At 36.3% G+C, this 19,746-nt stretch overlaps 2 protein-coding genes across 3 annotated transcripts; both read left to right on the plus strand.

Moving 5' to 3' along the window:
* The first annotated feature begins 216 nt into the window (after positions 1-216).
* tlcd1 (TLC domain containing 1) lies at positions 217-8,344 on the plus strand. The gene is made up of 4 exons (XM_030152750.1): positions 217-813; positions 1,672-1,754; positions 4,081-4,163; positions 6,413-8,344. The coding sequence occupies exons 1-4, from the start codon at positions 608-610 to the stop codon at positions 6,815-6,817; spliced, it is 777 nt and encodes a 258-aa protein (XP_030008610.1). The 5' UTR covers positions 217-607; the 3' UTR covers positions 6,818-8,344.
* A 1,417-nt stretch (positions 8,345-9,761) lies between these two features.
* On the plus strand, positions 9,762-19,199 carry rab34a (RAB34, member RAS oncogene family a). 2 transcript variants are annotated; one of them, XM_030152746.1, is made up of 11 exons: positions 9,762-9,964; positions 13,153-13,263; positions 13,347-13,438; positions 13,530-13,598; positions 14,088-14,189; positions 15,294-15,358; positions 15,716-15,767; positions 15,854-15,935; positions 17,717-17,807; positions 18,103-18,210; positions 18,297-19,199. In XM_030152746.1, exons 2-11 carry the CDS (start codon positions 13,189-13,191, stop codon positions 18,362-18,364), a joined length of 804 nt encoding a protein of 267 aa, XP_030008606.1. In that variant the 5' UTR covers positions 9,762-9,964; positions 13,153-13,188; the 3' UTR covers positions 18,365-19,199. The 2 variants fall into 2 exon arrangements, with proteins under 2 accessions (XP_030008606.1, XP_030008607.1); XM_030152747.1 differs by having other exon boundaries at positions 13,533-13,598.
* The last annotated feature ends 547 nt before the right edge of the window (positions 19,200-19,746 follow it).

Raw genomic sequence — 19,746 nt, forward strand, 5'->3', positions numbered from 1 at the left:
CACATCTATGTTGACATCAGCCTTTCCATCAGTATTAGAATACAATCTCACTTCGGTCATCCTTGTACGTGTATTTTCTTCATTGCGTAATGCGATCGCAGACTCTGCCCCACCTTGTTTCTGTGTTTAGAGGGCGCAGCAGGAGCAACAGCACCCACCCCGCTCCCTCCACACCACTCCCCCTTCATTCTGCACAGACAGGCGGGCGGAGAGCGGCTGTACACATTATTTCAAGGCTCTGCGTAAAGACGGGCGCCTTCGCTTGGGAATGAACTGTTACGGGGATCCCCTCCAAGCCTTTGTGTTTAGGCTCAGGACGCTTCAAACTTAAGGATAAACAAGCGGCAGCATCAGCACAACAGAAAGGGATTCAAGGGGGGAAAAAAAGCAGAATATCATCTCCTGCAGCCCCCCACCTTTGCAGACCCCTTCCACCGGAGAACACTCCCATCACATACCGTGCATATCCGTCCGTCAACGCGCAACGCAGAGGTTTTGACAGAAGAGTGGAAAACGCAAAGAGGGAGGAAGGACGAAGGGAGGTGTTGTAAATAAGACCAAGCGCCAAAGAGACAGAGGGAGAGCGGGGTGGGGAGGAGAGGAGAGGATGGAGGCCCTGCTTCCTGTGCTGCGGAGTCACCCAGGCCCCTCAGTGCTGCTCTTCTCCTTGCTTTTCAGAGTGGCAGACCGGTTCCTCCACAGGTTGCCGGTGCCCAAGGTGGTGAAGCAGGATGAGTTCCGTTTTTGGAAATGGAGGAACCTTTCCGTGTCTATGGTGCACTCCCTGCTGACCGGGACATGGGCCCTGACCTGGTAAGTCCCCCATCTATCCATCCAGAGCCTCTGTCTGTCCATCCACACTGGGACACCATTGTCCATTCACAGTCCACATGATGCGTTATATGTTAGGGGTGTTTGTGCGTGGGGTTAGTGACAGCCTGTGGCAGCCAGTCTAGGCAGCAGGGGAAGAAGGACGTGTTCAGACAGGGCGAGGGACGGGGGAGACAATGGCATTTTTAAGTAGGGAGGGGTGAAATGCCACTGTACAGTATGAACCTACAAGTGAGTGCTTACTGCAGAGCTGAGTGTGAATCAGAAGTTTGTGTGAATTGAAACGCCAGTTGAAAACCACGCTGGAGTGTTCAGATTATCAACTGGAAAAACCTGTTGACTAAAGATTCTTGTGGAAGCACTTTGAGAAACTATTTTCTGGGGGTGGAGACAAGTGAACATGAGTTAGATGTTTTTAAAGCAAGTTCACTTCAAAGAGAGTTTTTATACCTCTAATATAGTTTCAAATATAGATATATGCATATATAGACTTGGTTATTTATTAACCATAAATCTGTGTGGTCTGTTTATACAGGGAGGGGACACACAGAGGAACATTTCTCTTTGAGGTGTGCTCACTCTGCCCAAAAGCAAGTGACAAAGACTAATAAGCCCACAGAGAATATACTGTCTGTTAGTGTAGGTATGTAAACATGTAAACCTAAATTTAGCAGAAACGCTACAACTATTACAAAGATGTCTCTTAGTCCAGGGACCAGGAAATCCACAGCTGATATTAATGTTCCTGCTTAGTCAGGCTTTTCTCTCCAGGAGTGAGCCATGTATGTCTGAGTGAGGCGTATACAGACCCATCTATCCATAACATTTATCCTTCTCCAGTGTGGTGGTCTGGCCAGAGACGCTGAATAACATCCACTCTTACCACACGCCTCTGTCCTACCTGCTCATCTGCATCTCAACAGGTCAGTAAAACATACTCCACAACAACAAGTACAACAATAGGCTTTTGGTGTCTTAAAGAGGATGGACACGTGAGTTGTGTGTTAGAACAAAGTGTTTCGTTTTACACACATAGTTTTAAAGCCCTAGTTTTTCATGAAGCTAAAGTTTTTGAAGTGTTTGCTCATGAGGGAAATCCAGAAGAGACATTGGATGGTGGCATTATTTTATCCATCTCAAACTGAAATATCTTTATTCCTGCGGCAAAAATTCAGCTGCCTTTTCAGCTGCTGCCTTTCAGGGGAAGAACAAAAAGATCCTCCCAGTTCACCTGATTCTCAGAGCAGGCAAATGGGTGTCACCATGGAAGCTAACCATCATCCTCTAAAGACTTGTTGGTCTGGTTGAGCTGTATGTTGTTAGGTCTTACGTGCATGTTTGTGTAACCATGAAGACGCAAATCTGTGAGGAGGTCTGCCTTAACAACTGCATAAACAGCTATCAGATCCACTGAGGCCATCTGCTCTAGATAGTGAAGATCATGTTCTCTAACGTAGTGAATGGTTGTGTGTCTCAATATTCACAGCGTGCCAGTCATTCCTTGGCACTAAAAGGACTCTTAGTCACTTGAGTACCTCGAGGCTTTCACAGTTTGATAACCATGGCCGTGTTTTGAATTGTTTACTTGGCACTTCCAAAAATGATTATCAGATACAAATACTCATTCAAGAGATTTAACACTGTCTCTAATGAGTGTTATCTCTAATGAGTGTTATCAATGCCTTTGATGAGAGTGATTAACAACATAATAGTGGACTCAGTGTAGTCTTAATGTAATGTGAAGTGTATCTTGTTGAGTATTTCTTGCTGCATTATCAGCTGTGTATGACGTGACAAAAAAAGAATGTGCAAAAGTCAGAGACATGTAAAAAAAAAAAAAAAAACTTGTCCATAATTCCAAGTATGTGAAAGGTTTCAAAGTGCACATTACCTGTGAGTTGTTGCTTGAAGCTAAAATGTCATGTTTTACTGAATAAAACCAGTCTAATTATATCCAGCAACACCCTAGTGTGTGGTCACAGACTAGAACAACACATTCAGATTTGTTGGTTTGTCAAGTCACACCTGTTTGGGCAACACTACCAGTTCCCTTGAACTTTATTATATTTTCACTGGCTTTACATGGTGGATGACAAACAATTTAACAGCGCGTCAGACAATTTAGTATTGTTGCCTTATTTTCATTCTGTGGTTTTATGCATATCAATGTGTGAATGTGGCATAGGTTCTCTTAAATTTAAACTTTAATCCATGGGGAATATTCTTTATGTTCTTAAATATTGACTGTTTTTTTTTTTAATTTCTTTCATCTGTAGAAGGTACCAAGTTTATTTGAAAGAGGCTTGTATTAGAGACAGGCTTTTATTTCTGATTTCCTCTGTTTAATATGTACAAATGGTCATATTTAGTACTAAACCTCATTTTGATCAGCTCATGTTTACAATGTTAAAAGTACTACAATGTGCTTTTTCTATCTTTTTTAACTTACAAAATAAAAGCCATCTAGTGTTTTAGTTAACTCTAAACCTTTTGTAACTGAACCCCCACGCAAAGTATGTAAAGTATAAAAGGCATTTCATTCCATTTTATCAATGTCTATTACATTACCTCATCTATCAACATGAAATGACAATCAGCGGTGGCCACCTGCAGAGGTAGGAAATACAAAGTACAAATATTTAACTCATCACTATACATAAGTAGTGTTTTCAATGATTTGTACTTGGCTTTAAAGAGTTATTTTTCCAATAACTTTGTCTTTTGTTCCCACATATTTTATCAAATATGTCCATCCATTGTCTTCCGCTTATCCGGGGCCGGATAAATATGTGTGTCATACATATTAAAATCAGGGTTGTTACTGAAATTGAAATGCATTTGAGGGGAGATATTTATTACTGTGCATCTTCACAATGTCAAGGTTGACTCAGCTGAAGTGAATGGTGCAATAATGAAATGAAAATGAAAGAAAAGAACAATGTAATGAGATGAAAATAACAAGATGGAAAGTACTTAAAAGATAAAAGACTTGATATGGTGTTTAAGAAAGACTGAAAGTGGAGAAGCATTAATGTTCATTATGTTCAGTGTGTTGGTTCTTATTTATTTGAAGAATGATTTCATAATTTTCACATTATATTAATAAGATATGAGGATCAGATAACACTTACTTTCATCTCTACTTGTGTAAAGAGGTTGAGTCTGTACATTTTTGTCCTTCAGTATAGAATATGTGTGCTTTTCTCACCACTGGCTACCTGTATAATTTTACTCTGTCTCGCCTCTTAGGTTACTTTGTGCAAGATGCCTGTGACATAATCTTCACTGGACATGCAAGGGGATCATGGGAATTCCTACTACATCATGCACTGGTAAGACAGCATGTTTGTGAACTGTTTTTACCTTTCAAGGTGGTTTTTCGGGTTTAGATAACTTCACAAAGCCTGCTGAGGAAGTTCACATGAAGGTGAGTTGTACAACATGCATGTTTGTGCATGTGTATACACAGTAAGGTGTTAATGATGGATCTTGCTAAATATTTTTACTGTATAATATGGTTGAATTATTTATCTTGCAAGTAAGCACTAAACAAATAAATCCAGAGTGGTGAGAGGAAACACAGACTGTTTGTATAACCTGACTTCAGCTGAAGGTGGTGCTTGGAGCCACTGACTGTTTATATGTGGAACCTTTCTGCCTATGATAAAGAAAGATTATACAATGAAATACTACACCAGGTATACTTAGTGCTACTCCTGATAGTTATCATTACACAGAGTAGATTATAAGGTCTTTAACTGTATTTAACAGCTGTCTAGAAAGTTAATGACTTTCATTGATCTCTGCATAAAAAGTCAACCTGCAGACACTGAACAAGCATTATATTCCACTTACCCCTTGAAGGACAAGTAGGTAAGACACGGCAGTTTGAATCATATAACATGGATGTTACTTCAAGTAAACCTAATGTATTGCATATAAAAAACAGTACTTTTGTTTTCTCTGAAGTCCAAAATTTGACGAACATTATTTTTTGTGAAAACTCAGGACAACGGTTGCTTAAAACTTCAATACCAAGCTTACAATTTGAGATTGGACTGATTTTAATAAGTGTTTCATAAAAACTTAGATAGAAGGAGCCTGGGGTCTCTATTGTATTGCTCAGAAAGTCAGAAAAGAGACTTAAAAAGTCTTGTAACATTTTTTATTTTCTTTTGTTGTATGTTTCTTAGTGTGAACAAGACACGCAAATACCAAAATCAACAATGAAATAATATTCACCCATTCGGTATACAGCTGGTTCAGTTACACTCTAGTCTTTTACAACCTGATATATTTTATTTGTCCCTATAAGTTTGCTGAACCCATGTACATTATACACATTTTAAACAAAATAATGTGGCCATGCATAGTTTACTCTCTTTGTATTGTGTTTCTACGTATGTCATATAGAAACCCAGATATTTATGTTTATCACAAATGCCACACAGTGAATATTGGTGTTTTTCGCCTCTGGATTGTAATGTAGGCTTGTAAAGACTACAAGAGCAGCACCTGCTTCCAGGTGAGCATCTCCCACACCAGACCAGCTGTCACATGATCACGTTTTATGCTGACGTAATGACGTGGCTCTGATGTGGCTCTGACTTGGCACTGCTTGGCTCTTGGCCTATGGAAAAGCAAACCGGTTCTTCTCTAGCACCAACACTGAACTAGCACCAGGTTCTTTTTGGTCTATTTGAGTCAGTTTGGCATCAACTGTTTTTCTGTCATAAATTTTAGTACATACCAAATGTGTTACAGCTGAAACTATACAATGGAAAAACCAACAGTCAAACTGACCTGAGATTGATAAAAATATCCTTTATTACCTACATGGACAATATCATCAAAGCATTTTGACAGTCTTAATCATCATATTACTACATTTTGAAATTAATAAAACACCCATGTCAAACTCTGATATGAAAATTGGATGTGTTATGCAAGACATATATTGTTTTATATTATGGATGTCACATTTAATGGCCAATATAAACTTTTCTGAATGACATTGGCATGACTGTGATAAGATGTCATATGACCGATGCTGTTTTTCATCTGTTATGTGCTATTTATTTCATTAATTTGTAGTGATTCATTTTGTGCTTATTTAAAGACAGTACAATGATGGGCTAAAAGACTTACAATACAGTCATTGTTTGTTAAAATGGAAACAGTTTTGCTCCCATGGAGCAAAAGGCAAATTAAATATCAACACAACCAAACAGGAAACAGCATCAGTGATCGGACAAATTTTTGTTTTATACTCTGGTATTGCCCCTGATTTCACAATCCCTCACCTCTATGTAGTATATATGTATACATAGCAGAGGTGTGACCAGAATGTCATGAGTAGGTGGGCATTTTGCTCGTTTGGAGGTGCAGAAAAATATTGTTGTACCGACTGAAATGTTCATTTGGTGTCATAACTCTTCTCATGTTATATTGCAAATCCTGAAAAAATGAGGTTTTCTGAGCAGACAGCTTTAGATCCTGACATGAATAGTAAGGTTACAGCATGTTTCACACTTCATCATGTGTTGTATGAACAAATGCATCCTCCTGTGTGTGTCCTCAGGTGATCTGGTGTTTCCTGTACACCCTCTACACTCACCTGTATGTAGCCGGCGCTGTCGTTGCCCTTTTCGTGGAGGTCAACAGTGTCACTCTGCACCTAAGGCTGATGCTGAAGCTGGCTGGCGCTCAGTCTTCCTACATGTACCACATTAACAAAGTGGCCAACCTCTTCACCTACATCACCTTCCGTCTGAGCACCCAGTTCTACCTCACCTGGTACATCATCCACAACTACCCCAAGCTGGACCATGGCGGATACTTCCTTGTCAGTATGATGGTGATGAATATTATGATCTCGATTTATTTCTACCGCCTCCTACGTGCTGACTTCTTTCCTCGGAATAAGAGTCACATGGGACAAAATGGAACGCATAACAACAACTCCAGAAAGTTTCTCAGTGATTGACTGGGGAGCGTTTGTAGGACTGCAATAGTGTATCACACTTATATGTGTTTTTATTAAGGGTGGGAGTTTACATTTTGTCTTTTCTAAACTGTAACTGACGCCATTTCTCATGTCGATAGGTTCCCTTGTTGCATTGTGTCTCACTGCCAAAGAACGACCTTCCAAAATGACTTTTGGTGGTGGCCTTGTTTACGTGCTGCATTCCAGTGATGTAGGAAAGTCCAAAATTTATCTGTTTGCTCGTAAAGTACAAACACAGCAGCACTTTAAGTCAAGCCAAGATTCTGCATTAAATTAACATTTCTCAAGCAGTCCAAGCACTTGTACCTAGTTCAGTAAAAACCCCCAAAAACAAACAGCATTTAATCAGTGATGTTAATCTTTCAAAACACTGGTGTGATTAATATTTCAGATGTGAAATTGCTTTGAGCAGTCGCTAACATTCCCTCGCTGACAACTGAGATGTTTCTCACCATACATCTTCAACATTTGCATGGAAAACAGTGTTTTTTATGTAGGGAACTTAAAAACCTTGTCCATTTTGTTCTGCCTGGGTGTTTCAATGACCTGCCATTTTCACATGTCAGACTCTAGAACTTGTATTGTGTATAAATAAGCACATCCAGCACATCCTCTCCCCCTGTTTCTATGACGCCAACTGTGGCTGAAGAGACTGGATTGGTTTTGAAAGAGCAACAACAGTGCTGTCAAGGAGCATTCAATGCTAACACACAACAGTGAAAGACAAAAATACATTTGTGGGTCTCTTGTTACACTTTGCATTGAAATCTGAGGGTATTTTACAGAAAGCTGAAGCTGGATCTTCCTGCTATGTAACAGTTTGATTGTTTTGCTCATCGGGAAACGGGATCCTAGAGAAACCGTTTGGAATGAGCGGACAACAGCACAATCATTACAGATGATGCATCAACAGTAGTTAGACTTGATGTGAAGTAATAGAATATCTCAATGCTTGCTTGTTTGCAAAATAATTGTACTTTTACAACAGAATTTTTTTTTTAAAAGATATCCAATGACACGTTGAGATGAAGATTTCCTCTTTTTGTGGAAAGTGCATATTTACCATTTTGTAAGTGACGTCCTGAAATGTGCATTCCTTTTTATATATTTCAAATGATACAAGTTGACCACAGTGAATTTCAACACCATGCCATAAATCATAGATGCTCAATACATTTAATCTTATTTTTAATCTATTTCAGTCAACGGCAAGAGAATCCAAAGTGACATGGACAGAGTTTAGATGTGTCCGATGTGTGTTTTAGTGCCTTTACTGCTGTGCCTTTTTAAAAGAAATGACAACGAAGCAGATTTATAGATGAATAAGAGTATGTACGTAATTCAGAATGATAAAGCATATAGTTTTTTTGCAATTAATATAAAATTCATTAAATCATTTGACCATAACCACAATAATATACAATGCATCTTTTATTAAAGTGATGTTTTTTAGAAGCCCTGTATTTTGGATTGTTGAGTGAATTAAAAAAGTGTTTAAAATCCCAAGAATGTGTGAAAATGTTTATTCTCTGTTTGACATCCTTTTAATGTTATTTAACTTTAGGAAGAAAAGCACTTTCAGAGGAGATTGAAATGCTTCACTCTAGGGTGATTTAGAATTATGTGGCTTCGTAATTCTATGTTAATATAAAACAAATATTGACTGCAAATGGTAGTTTGGAATATTGTGATTTAGGTTTTGAAGACAATTATTTGTTGACACTCGCATATACAGTAACAGTCAAAAGTTTAGACATAACTTCTGTGTTTTTTTCTTTACTTTTGTTACTTTTTACACTGTAGATTAAAACAATTCAATAATAATTCAAACTTTGAATAAGCACAAATATAATTTTCAAGTACATAAACAAGTGTTGAACCACGATATTTAAAATTCTTCATGGTAGTTACATTTTGCTTTGACAACTTTGCACTGTTTTGAACTTTTCTCAGGTTCACTGGGATAGATAGATAGATAGATAGATAGATAGATAGATAGATAGATAGATAGATAGATAGATAGATAGATAGATAGATAGATAGATAGATAGATAGATAGATAGATAGATAGATAGATAGATAGATAGATAGATAGATAGATAGATAGATCTTTATGGGTTAATCTGAATAAACTCTAAAATATACCCAGGATTCACTGAAAAATGCAGGCAAATTAAAAAACATGTTTTTTCTAAGCTCATGAAAAGCTGAACAACTATATAGTGAAGTTCAAATAAGCTCAACTTTAGTCTGTATCAGCGGCTTTCACTGTTTATTTACACATTTACAGAATAAAAGAGTCATGAATTAACTGAGAAAATATACGATAGATAGATAGATAGATAGATAGATAGATAGATAGATAGATAGATAGATAGATAGATAGATAGATAGATAGCGCCCTCTATGGTCTTTATTTGCAATTGACAAACAGGAAACGATATTATTTTATTTATATATATATTATTTATTTATTTATTTATTTATATTAACTCTTACTAACATTGATAGTAATTGAAATTATTGATCATTTCATTCATGATTTAGTTTCATTAAGTCTTGAGCAAACTCACAAAGAGGAGGTAAGGAAGGAGAAGATAAATTCGTTTTTGTTTTTTGTTTTTTTTCTTGAGATGAAATAAATAGAATAAATAGTCTAAATAACATTTACATTTACATTTATGCATTTGGCAGACGCTTTTTTTCCAAAGCGACTTACAGAGGAAAACAATAAATAAATAAATACATGAAATACAAGAATAGATTAAAGACATAAAAATAATAATAATGAATAAAATATCTAATGTAAATAAAAATGTAATTTGCTTTAACTGATTTTAGAAATGCGCATTTATATAGGTCTTGTCTTATTTCCGACGCTTCCTCTTTCCTCCACCAGGAGGCAGGCGACCAGGGGAAAAAATGTGGGAGGAAAAAAAAAAATCCGGGGATCTGAGTCAGCAGCTGCGGCTCCGGCTGTTGTCCCGATCCCCTTCAACTTCCGTGGGTCGTTTCTTCTCTTCTACACTTTAAGATAACCGCTACAACAAAGTTAGTTTCCAACAAGAAGCATCTGTGAGGGAATAAAACCCCCTCCGGCAGAACCAGACTGAAGCGGACTCTCCGGTGAGTTCAACTGGAACATGTTCAGGAGCAGAAATCTGTCTGGAAAAGTTTGGTCACTGGTGTTTATTAGTGTTTGTGTGTCGGAAAAAACTTGTATCTTTATTTCCTTATAAAGTCGCATCATCTGTGAGTCCATCGGTGCAGTTTGAGTTGAATGGTTTAATGGTTAGAACAAAGAAAATCCAGAAATGATTCAGTCATGAACAATAGGATTAAAACAGATCTAACACTGTAAGTGGATCAGCACTGATTGCATGTGTCTGGTCTGTGTCTGCAGGAGGCCACATGGATGTAAACATTTTCTGTAAATACACGTTTGTCTAGGCTTAAGTACTGTATGAGTTCATTTTGGTACTGACTATGTCCTGGATGCTTTGGAAAGCTTGACTCACTTATTCTGTTTTAACCTAAATAAGATTTCATTTTCATTTTATTTATTTATGTATTTATTCAGACCAGGGGTGTCAAACTCATTTTAGCTCAGGGGCCACATTAAGCCCAAACTGATCTCCAGTGGGCCTGACCAGTAAAATAATGGCATAATAACTTGTAAATAATGATGACTCCAAATTTTTTCTGTTTGTGTTAGTGTAATCAAAATTAAATAATGAAAATATGTACATTTAAAAACTATCCAAACAAAAATGATGTGAATAACCTGAAAAAAAGCCGAGATTTCTTGAGAAAAGCAAGTGCAATTTTAACGATATTACACCTCAACTTACCATTTATACATGCATATTATGGATTGGATCTTCAAAGGCACAAAATATTTAACAACAGGATGTATAATGTTAAAATTTTACTTACAAAATTTCAGGTTTTTCACATTTTATTGTTAAAGGATAGTTTGTAAATGTTAATATTTTCATAATTTAATGTAAGTTTTTACACTAAAACAAAGAGAAAAATATGGAGTTATCATTATTTATAGGTGTGATGTGATATTATGTTTTTCGCAATAAACTAAGAAAATTTGGGGTCATTATTTATAGGTTATTATGCTATTATTTTATTTGAGATCACATTGTCCTGTATGTGGAACCTGAACTAAAACAACTTCAACATCCTTGATTGTTAATATCTGAAGTGTAATTTTTGCAAATTCATCCCATGGGCTGGATTGGAACCTTTGGCGGGCCGGTTTTGGCCCCCGGGCCGCATGTGTGACACCCCTGATTTAGACAGAGACAATGCACAATATACATTAACCTTAAACAGGAGAGATGTAGTGTGCCAAGACATGTATATAAATATACAAATTAGTAGACCACCCCTTGTTTTCTTCTATTTCTTGTTCATTTTAATGCCTGGTGCAACTAAAGTAATATTTGTTTGGACAAATATAATGATAACAACAAAAATAGCTCATAAGAGTTTAATTTCAGAGCTGATATCTATCCATTTTCCATGTTTTCTTGATAATAACCAAAATCACTTCAGTTCTTACATCAATATCTATGGCATTGTACTGCCAAAAACAGTGCTTTTAGGCATTCCATGTTTTCTTTTCTGTCTGTTTTAGTCACATGATACACACAGGAGTTAGTACTTGATTGCATAACCATTGTTTTTGTTGACTTTTGATGGTCTAACAATTTTTTCCGCGACTGTATATTATTAGAGTATCTGAAACATCATGAGAGGTAATGCGTATGTTGGAGCCTAAACAAAACTTAACAGATTCAAATTTCCCATCTGATCATTACTTTTATCAAATTTGTTTTTGTATAGCGCAGTGATTCATTGTTTCTTGGTAATTGTATATTGATTATTTTCCTGCAAACTATAGAACTTAATAATGTAAGAAGGCACAAAAGAGTGGAGCTGCACAGTTTTTCAACCTCTTTGCCTCCTTTGATTTGTTTATTGTTTATTAATTTACTGTACATGGTTTTGAGCTAAAAAAAAAAAAAAAAAAAAAAAAAAACGCATTAGAAAACAATGAACTGCTCTTGAGGATCAGTTTTTATTATAGAGGGCGTGGACACACACAGAGGCAGATGATGGAGTGTTAGGCTATAGTTTCATTCATTAAAAGTCACATGATACACACAGGAGTTAGTACTTGAATGCATAACCATTGTTTTTGATGACTTTTGATGGTCTAATATTTTTTTCCGCAACTGTAGTTTATGGATGAAGCAGACATCCCATTTGAAATGACTAGTTTATTTACATTATGTACAAGCCAATGATCACTGTTTGCCAAACCAAAACCAACAATCCTGTTTATACAGAGCAGCTCCTCATCCAATGAGAAAGCTGGGACTGATACGTAAGCTTTGGCACTAAATAAAACAATCACTTATCCCAATCCTCCTCACACAGTGTTATTTCTGTATTCTTTTTTCTCACGTAAGTTTTTTAAAAAAATTTTCACAAGAAAGAAACAAATAAATAACCAGTTGTGTAGAGTTCATGAAGCACATTATGATGTTGGGAATAGTTCCAGTTAAATAGTCTCAGTGTCACTTGTCATGATTTGAATATTAATTTTTTTTCCCATTTTTTGTTGAAAATGTGTTTGATCTCAACACATAAGTCAACCTTGCCACAATAAGAATATCTCAAACAATTTAGTGCACCGGATCAGGCTTGGAGGTTAAACCAGTTCCTAGTGACAGTTTTCTTACTTACTGAGTAAATCCCAAAATGATTTTAATAGTTGCTTTAATTTTTTGCCAGTATGGTCTTATTTTTGTACAGTTCCAGAAAATATGTGAATGGTCGACCTCCAACAGTGCAGTTACGTACTGAGTTGCCTACTTTTTATTAGTAGGTCGTATAAGGAAGGGGATTAAATTCCCTTCACATTTCAGAATTTGTAAATACCATTCTTTTTCTGAAATTTTTGTCTTCAACTCTGCTTCCCATTTTGATTTTATGTAATGTTAATTCCACTCTGATTTCTCCAAGTGTATGTTAAAAACAGAGAAATCCCCTTACATTTTTTGTTTGTGCATTCACCGTCATGTCAGTCACCTTATGTAAAGTTTCTCCTGATTTTGACCTCCTCTATTTTGTGAGTTTTTTTTTTTTTTTCTGATTACGTCAGTTGCAGATGTGTAGCGTAGTGTGAAAAGAACAAGTAAGCTTTTAATCTGATGACTGAGCTCATAATCATTCAATGTAATTTGCCTGGACTAGTTTCAGTGACTCATAGTTCAGTCTGCTCTTTTTTTCAGCATGTTTTTTGTGCTAAACATTTACTCGGAGGCTCCATGTCCGTCCGTGTTTCAGCCATGAGTGTTCTTCCCCCAGTTCGAAGGGACCGTGTAATTGCTGAACTCCCTAAGGTAAAATCAGCACTACTCCAGCCCTTCATGTCAGTCTTCATTGCCTGTAAAAGACTCCTTACAAAGCTTTCATCTTTATTCAGTGTTTCAGGAAAGAGGCTGCTGTCCATACTAAGGATGATTTCAACAATAAAGTGAGGACTGCCTGCCAGGAACAGCGAACTGGCACTGTGGGGTGAGCACAGCAGTCACATGGCACTGCATACAGTTTTTTTTGTTTTATTTTTCAGTTACTTACATGTTGCTTCCTCTGTCTTTATTTTCAGCAGATTTAAGATCTCTAAGGTCATTGTTGTGGGTGATCTGGCCGTGGGGAAAACCTGCCTGATTAATAGGTAAGCAGTCACTTAATATTTACAGGTAGTGTGACCTACTGGTGTTAGAAATGTGTAACTCAATCAATGGAGACACATTTCATAATCGTCTAATGTGTTTTAAGAGATGTGAGATTGAATTTTTTTTATAATAAATGTTATTATCCCTGCTATTACTAAGTAGCTGGGATAGGCTCCAGCGACCCCCGTAACCCTAGTGAAGATAAAGCAGGCTCAGAAAATGAATGAATGTTATTATTATAATTCCACATATGGATGATAAATAGCAGTCACATTTTTTTACTCAAATTATTTGAGTAATTGAGAAGAAAATAGTTACAAAACAAATGCCTCCATAATCCTATAAAGTAAAAAAAAGGAATTAATCTAAAATCTAGTCACATGTCATGATCATAATCATGTCCTACGTTAAATATTGTAGCTTTCTACATTGTACATTGTGTGTTTTCTGGATTTCACAAATGCTAATTCTTATTTTTTTTCTTTTAGATTTTGCAAAGATGCTTTTGATAAGAACTACAAAGCGACAATTGGTGTTGACTTTGAGATGGAGCGGTTCGAGGTTCTGGGTGTTCCCTTCAGTCTACAGCTGTAAGTGTAATATGTCATTTCTTTTACATCAGAAAAGACGGTTACTTTGAAATGTAATAGATTATAGATTACTACTTAAAGAGGCTCTATGTAGTGGTAGTAGTTCTACTGTAAAATACAAAGAAAATGCAAGTTATCAGTAGAGTGGTACAATAAAGAGTTCTGAAGCTATGGCAAAGATGCTAATGTATTGGATTGTAGAGATATGCACCGAATATATTTGCACCGACGGGCCAGTGGATTTATATGACCACTAGAGGGAGTATTGAGTCACTCTGCAGGTCTCCTCAGGCAGTGGTTCTCAACTGAGGGGGCGGTGGGTGGGGTCACAAAAAAAACATGGACTCACTGGCTATTAGTACAAAGAAGACAGCTATGCTCAGCTGTGGAACAGTTATAGTCAAATCACATCTCAGTCTACCTCACTTAGTTTAAGTTTAGGCTTAGGACAGATCTGATTCAACAAATTTAAATATTTCTCGTACACACACTCTCCCACCCAAACACACATTCTTTTTCTTTTATTCTCTGTTTATGTTTTTGTTGTACTTTGTATATTATTGCTTTATTCCTATTGTCTTTCTTTAAGCTAATGCTACAATGAGGTGAGATTATTTTTATAAGCCCCACAGGGTTTTCTGATCTCACCTGCACAATTTGTTTCTTTGTTTGTCTTAATGTTTGGTTTGTTGTTGTGCAAAATAATTTTTTTTAAAAATGCAAGCAGTTGGACTATTGCAGTGTTTCTCAAGGGGGGTGGTACCCCCACGTAAAGACCCTTTGTAAACTCCAGTGTATAACAGAGCCCCAACCCCCTCAATAAATGATCATGAGTTTTTTTTCTCATTGAAGAAACTGTGATTATACCCTAATACAGATGTGCATCATAGCATTGATTTCTATAAGTGTGTTGGGTCTACTATTTTGGGTAATTTTTGAATAATTGAAAGTGAAAACACTACATATAGCCCCTTTAAAAACAATGTAATATAACTGCAATTTTATTACATATTTTGTATCTCTTCTACAGTAAATACACTTACTATTAAAATATATTTACTGTATAAACTTAGTCTTTCTCATCAGTTTGCTTTTATTCCACAGTTGGGACACTGCAGGCCAAGAGAGGTTCAAATGCATTGCTTCTACGTACTACAGAGGAGCCCAGGGTGAGTGAGTTGTGTAGACGACAATTACAGAAGTTGTTTAAATGACCATGTTTACTTTAACGTAGATGATATTTAACCCTTGTACTGTTAATTTTATCACAATTCGTAACCACAGATCTATTTAGTCTTTCATGCATAGTACAGTAAATGATAGCGGTATATTTTTTAGGTTTTACACAACCCATTTGTTTTGTTTATTTGTTTGGTAGTTAACTGATGTCAAATTTTGAACCTCAACAATTTTTTCCTGCAGCAGTATGTAAGGGTTAAAATGTCACAAGAGGAAAATAAGATGTGTTTCCAAGTTCTGTTAATGTGTTTCTTTTTTATTGATAATGATATTTTTTCTACCTTTAGTTGTAATTATTGTGTTTGACGTGAATGACGTTGCCTCTTTGGGTCACACAAGGTAAGACTATTTATTCTAAAACTATTTGCACTCTCACGGTTGTTATTTGCCTCAGCTGGAGGATTTAAAGTTGTCTTTGTCTGCAGGCAGTGGCTCGAAGATGCCTTAAAAGAAAATGACCCCACTAGTGTTCAGCTCTTCCTCGTTGGCACAAAGAAAGACCTGAGTGTAAGTCTTTTAACAGTGGGAGGTGGACATGACTGTGAATGTTTCTGTGTCTTTACTGGAGACAAAGTCAGATGTGAATTGCTTGGATCAGGTCCAGCAGTACAAAGCCAAATCCTCAGGAATGTGGTCCTCCTCCCTCAGTAGAACCTGAAGTATTTATGATATGGGGTCAAATGATGGAAAGGCAAACATCTTTAAGCTTCTTTTTCTCAAATTATGTAAAAGGCTTTCGCTCTTTCACTCAACTCTGATTTGTTTTGAATATTAATGTAGTAAAACACAATACTCTTGACTCAACAAATCAGGCGTTTGTACTGTAGTTTATTTCAAAGGGGTTTCATGATGTCAGCTTATTTTGTTGCTATTGAATAAAACACCCCCTAGTGTTTTTTGTTTGTTTGTTTGTTTTTTAACAAAGAAACAGTGAAAATTTGAGATATAAATGTAATTAATTTGATTAATAATGTTTTTGCTTTATGAAAATGGAGAAAATAGCTGAGTTGCAAAAAGATGATTTCTTTGGGAATTTCTTGCTAAAAAATATGTTTGTTAAAATATATTCATTATGAATGTTTCAGCTATTGCTTACCCATGAGTACTTTATTTCTAGAATTCTTTTTTTTTTTTTTTTTTTTTTACATCCATTTTTTAATATACCAACGTTATGTATAATTTTATTCAAGAAAACTCCTCTTTGGTTATATTTTGTCTCAAGCTTTTATAGACAGGAAAAAATGTGCATTTACATATCCATAACACAAAAGGAAGTGGAAATTCTTTTTTTTGCCATACTATCCCAGTGAACTACAAACATTGATTGGTTTGTTAGAAATACAAATGAAAGGTAGAAAGTTGCTCATCAGCCATTCTGACATTCATTTTATACATTTCAGATTATTTGCAAATTTTATGTACTTTGATGAGATGAGTTAGAAAATAAATGATAAAAGAGTTGGTTGGCTAAAGTTTCCAAGATATATGAGAAAGTGTTATTACATATACACATAGAAATATGTACATTTTAATAATAGATGTATAAATATTATGCAAGAAGAAATGTGACAATATTCTTATGAGCAGACAGTGTTTTGAAGTCGATCTGACAGGTTGGAGACAACCTTTTCTTTTGAGTAACATTCATTCAATCATTCATTTTTTGCATAATCCTCTGGAGGGTTGGAGGGTGGCAGGTTTCTGTCCCAGCATGCATCAGGTGGAAATGTCACCAGCTCATCCCAGGGTGGACACACAGATGAACAACCTCACACTCTCACATTCATGCCGATAGGCGATTTAGATCAACCAGTTAAGTTAAGGTGCTCTGGTCTCTGGATGGTTGGCAGAAACAGGGGTACCTGAAGAGAGCATGCACACAAACTGTCATTAATTCATAGAATTTCACATTTCAACCAGTCTTGTATCTTGAAACGTACAGCCAAGTATCACATTTGATATAATTTGTCTATTAGTTGTCCAAATTTGGATCTTAAGTTTCACTACTTTTAATTCTGAAAACATTTTGTTCGTAGACAAGTGTTATTAATTATGACATGTATTCTACAGTGTTGGGGATTTGCTACTGTTCTAATGATAATAAACTGTCTCCGGGAGTTTGGACAGTTTTTCTGATTAAACCAGACATGTGAATGTATTTCTTCATGTACTTTGGCTTAAAATACTTATCAAATTGGTCATGTAAAACCAGTTTCATTGTCTGTATCAAGATTCAGAATATGGTAAACTCCTCATTGTAAGTTGTTGTCCTCTGTCCTCTTTGATAGTCTCCTGCTCAATATGCTCGGATTGAACAAGACGCTCTGAAAATAGCTCAAGAGATCAGTGCTGAGTACTGGGCGGTTTCATCACTTACAGGTGAGCAACTTCTGTTCACTCATATGTGACAACTTTCTAATTCTTAATGCTTTTAGCTGTTGTTGTAGGCGTCTTGGTGTAATGGTTTTATGTGAATTGTACTCATTTATTTATATGGGCAAGTTTACATTGTGTTTTTGCAGTTCTCTGCTTTTATTCCTTCATCATGTTTATCGTTCCTCTGTTTTATGAAGAATGTTGATGTAGTCTAGTTGTTGCAATAATGTGGGTTAGTATCTGTACATCTCAAACATGGCTGCTTTTGGACATGGTTGTTATTTGTTCCTTGTCATAGGGGAAAATGTAAAAGAGTTTTTCTTTCGAGTTGCTTCGTTGGCATTTGAGATAAATGTTCTCGCAGAGTTGGAGAAAAGCGGGTCAAGGCAAATTGGAGATGTTGTCAGTAAGTATCCAAACCAGCCTCTCTGTAATTATGACATCTGCTTCCCTCGGCACAGAGTTTGACACACAACTGTTAATCTGTTTCAGAGATTAACAGCAACTCAAGCGGTCTGCACAACACTTCAAAGAAGAAACAGCCCAACTGCTGTCAGTGAGGGTGGATGGAAGATTTTTGAAGGTACAGACTGAAGATGAGGGTTTCTGTCTGGAAAACGACCAGCAGTTCTCAACACACAGGAGGGACTCTGTGGTAAAAACAGGACTTTTACTTCCTGGCATGACTGAATTCAGTTTTTCCTGGCCTTGACAGAATTTTCCTTCATGAGATTCTTGTGGTGTTGCTCAGTTTAACTTGTCTGAAGTTACAGTGACCCAGCAATTACACAGAGTTTCTCTGTTGTGAAAAATTATCCTGCCAAGATGCCAAAGAATGACTGGTCCTTTTAACATGCTGTATGAAATGTCCACTTTACTTGGGGCTTAAATTAAATATATATGTTTTGCTGCTGTGGCTATACAGTGTGTATATATAGCACCATTAAAATGCACGGGCCAGAAAAATATGTATATTTGGAGATATATTAAATAAATTGGTTTGGGGTTACCTTCATATTAAAGAGGGAAGCATCGGCCAATAGAGAATGAATTGTAGACAAATTGTGATCAACTTAACACGCTTGTTCAGACACAGAATACAGGTACTCAGAAACTGAAAGTGTCATCTTTCAGTATCGGGTGTGTCCACCTCTGGCTTCCAAACAAGCAGTGCAGTAACGACGCATGGAACTGAAAAGTCTTATGATCCTGTCCTGAGGGATGCGATCCAATCCAATCTGGCAGTCAGACAACTGTACTGCGCAGACGGCGAGCGACTTCACCACGGCTCAGACCTGCTCGTAACATGCCAAGGGCACGTTCTCTCTGTTGTATCGTAAGTCGTGGCATTTTTAGCTGGCAAAAACATTTCGGTGTTTTCTTTGCTGCCTTTATATCGGCTATTGACCACACCTGAAGTTATCAGCCAAGTGTGACTCTGTACAAGAGATTCGACTCAATGTCCGACATTAAGGGATTAGTCCAAATGCCGACATCACATGTGTCGGGAATGAAAAAAATACAGCTGTTAACTGTGTTACTCATCTTGTGAGCAACATATGCAAAATACACACCTGAGCAAATCATTTCCTGGAAATTATACCATATGTTTGGACCGTGCGTTTTTAATGGTGTTAAATTAAAAAAAAAAATTAATTAAAAATAAATAAATATATATATATATATATATATATATATATATATATATATATATATATATATATATATATATATATATATATATATATATATACATACACACACACACACACACACACTGTGCTGTACAATTTGTTTTTGGCCTTTTTCCATAATTCTATATGTGCATTATAGGTACTATTATTTCACAGGTACTTTTACTTTTGACTGAATATAGACTTTGTTTTATATTAAATGTGTACTCATTTTCATGATCATGCTGGTATGTTAAATGTTCTGTTAA

This window comes from Sphaeramia orbicularis, chromosome 13 (genome assembly GCF_902148855.1).
Source record: "Sphaeramia orbicularis chromosome 13, fSphaOr1.1, whole genome shotgun sequence".
Classification (NCBI taxonomy): Eukaryota; Metazoa; Chordata; class Actinopteri; order Kurtiformes; family Apogonidae; genus Sphaeramia; species Sphaeramia orbicularis.

What these genes read in the sequence shown, in the direction of transcription:
- tlcd1 (XM_030152750.1), top strand. Translation starts at nt 608, where the DNA reads ATGGAGGCCCTGCTTCCTGTGCTGCGGAGTCACCCAGGCCCCTCAGTG. An exon ending in GGGACATGGGCCCTGACCTG is followed by an intron (nt 814 to 1,671) that starts GTAAGTCCCCCA and finishes ATCCTTCTCCAG; the next exon opens with TGTGGTGGTCTGGCCAGAGA. An exon ending in GCTCATCTGCATCTCAACAG is followed by an intron (nt 1,755 to 4,080) that starts GTCAGTAAAACA and finishes CTCGCCTCTTAG; the next exon opens with GTTACTTTGTGCAAGATGCC.
- rab34a (XM_030152746.1), top strand. Translation starts at nt 13,189, where the DNA reads ATGTCCGTCCGTGTTTCAGCCATGAGTGTTCTTCCCCCAGTTCGAAGG. An exon ending in CAGCGAACTGGCACTGTGGG is followed by an intron (nt 13,439 to 13,529) that starts GTGAGCACAGCA and finishes CTTTATTTTCAG; the next exon opens with CAGATTTAAGATCTCTAAGG. An exon ending in GTACTACAGAGGAGCCCAGG is followed by an intron (nt 15,359 to 15,715) that starts GTGAGTGAGTTG and finishes TTCTACCTTTAG; the next exon opens with TTGTAATTATTGTGTTTGAC.